General features: G+C 43.0%; 1 protein-coding gene across 1 annotated transcript; it reads left to right on the top strand.

The window, feature by feature from the left end:
- Window positions 1–713: 713 nt before the first annotated feature.
- Window positions 714–1301, top strand: T265_00818 (hypothetical protein; the record flags this gene model as incomplete). Its single annotated transcript, XM_009164690.1, has 2 exons — window positions 714–763; window positions 832–1301. 2 exons carry the CDS (start codon window positions 734–736, stop codon window positions 958–960), a joined length of 159 nt encoding a protein of 52 aa, XP_009162954.1.
- Between the last annotated feature and the right edge of the window lie 365 nt (window positions 1302–1666).

A 1666-nucleotide genomic window follows, 5' to 3' on the forward strand; every position in this document is an offset into this window, starting at 1 on the left:
CCGTCGTGTAGTTTTATGTTTCATTAAGCACCACTTTCTAATTCGGGTTATGGTTCAGCCTCAAAATATCGTACGCAATGACAAACTTCCCACACGAAGGATTGAGAAAAATGCGTTAGTGTACATTTTACGCACAAGACATCAACCCCGGAAAAAATCGTGGTATTCAAGAACTTTTTTCTCCACAAGATTTCGGCTAGTTCTACTCGTGCAAGTGCAGCTTTAAAAGCGCACTTGTGCAATAATTAAGAACAAATGCTAATTTACGCAAATTTACAGGAGTGGGACAGATTACCGTCATGTTTACCTTCATGTGTTTCGTTTCAACGCAAAATCTATGCTTCTAGCCACTTTTTTGGAGAAAATCGCCAATTCCGGATAAGCATGGACAAACTCAAATTATTTGGAGCAATATGTTTCGACAATTTTTCCTTGTTTATATTAATTTTTTGGAGGAACCCATTCACATGCGTTTGGCTTGATAGTGCGCCCACCTTCATTTGTGAACTCACTTCTAGCGCATTTACTAGCACGGGAATATTCCCCCCAGTGTTTATGAGGCACTAAGAGAACTTTAGAAGCACTTAGTCCGGCTTTTTCTGTGCCGCGGGCATCAATTTAGATTGAACCGAAATTTTCCCACTCGGTGCACCCACGAACTCGATTCCGTGTTTCTTCGTTTATGCCTGCTGACCGCGCTAGTTAACTTTAGGCGCGACTTCGATTTTGAAATATGGGTGACAGTACGGCAACAACAAACAAAGTAATTAAGATACTCTTACTCACCTCCTTTTGAATGGACATTTATCTCATTTGTTATTTTCATCACAGGATCCCTCGTCTGAACATATCAACTTGAAAGTTCAAGGACAAGAAGGTTCAATTGTGCACTTCAAAATCAAGAAGACCACTCCTCTGCGGAAGCTTATGAATGCATACTGCGAGAGGATGGTATGTTGAATTCTCTGGATAACATTATGAAATGAAGGGGTACCAGCCGATGTCTGTTCGATTCATTTTTGACGGAAACAATGTCCACGACACCCACACTCCTGCATCTGTAGGTTGTTGGTTATTAAGGACCGATTAACCGTTTGTCCATTACCTAGTTGGAGATGGAAGAAAACGACACAATCGAAGTTTTCCAGGCACAAACCGGCGGTTGTTAGACTGGGAGGATTGAGCTAAGCGTCAATGACTCGCTACCTAAGATTAACTACTGCCATTTGAGACCCCATCCACAATTATTTGTACTTCTGTAGCCCAACGGGCGACCATTGCAATACAAGCATTTATTCACATTTTCTGGTTCAACAGAAGCCGATTACAAAGTGACGGGTCGTAAATTGTACAATGAATAACATTGCTTGGCAGCATTGTGTTGATGCCTGCCTTCCTGAATGGAGACGCCGTAACCAAGACTGCTTGACTGGAAAGGTCGAGGACCATTGATGGAGCTGTTGGATTCTTTCCAACTTGTTTGATTAGGCATTTCAGTACGGGTGCCTCCGCAAGAACAAAACCGACCCGGAAAACTTGAGCGTAAGCCTCAATCCTATGTATCAACCCGTGAATCTGTGGAACGCTTGTGGTTATGCTGGGTGAGATGGCTCGGTGGTTAGTGTATGAATCTACTGACCGGAAGTTCCGTGGTTCGAACCTGGCC

This window comes from Opisthorchis viverrini (assembly GCF_000715545.1).
Source record: "Opisthorchis viverrini unplaced genomic scaffold opera_v5_8, whole genome shotgun sequence".
Taxonomy (NCBI): Eukaryota; Metazoa; Platyhelminthes; class Trematoda; order Opisthorchiida; family Opisthorchiidae; genus Opisthorchis; species Opisthorchis viverrini.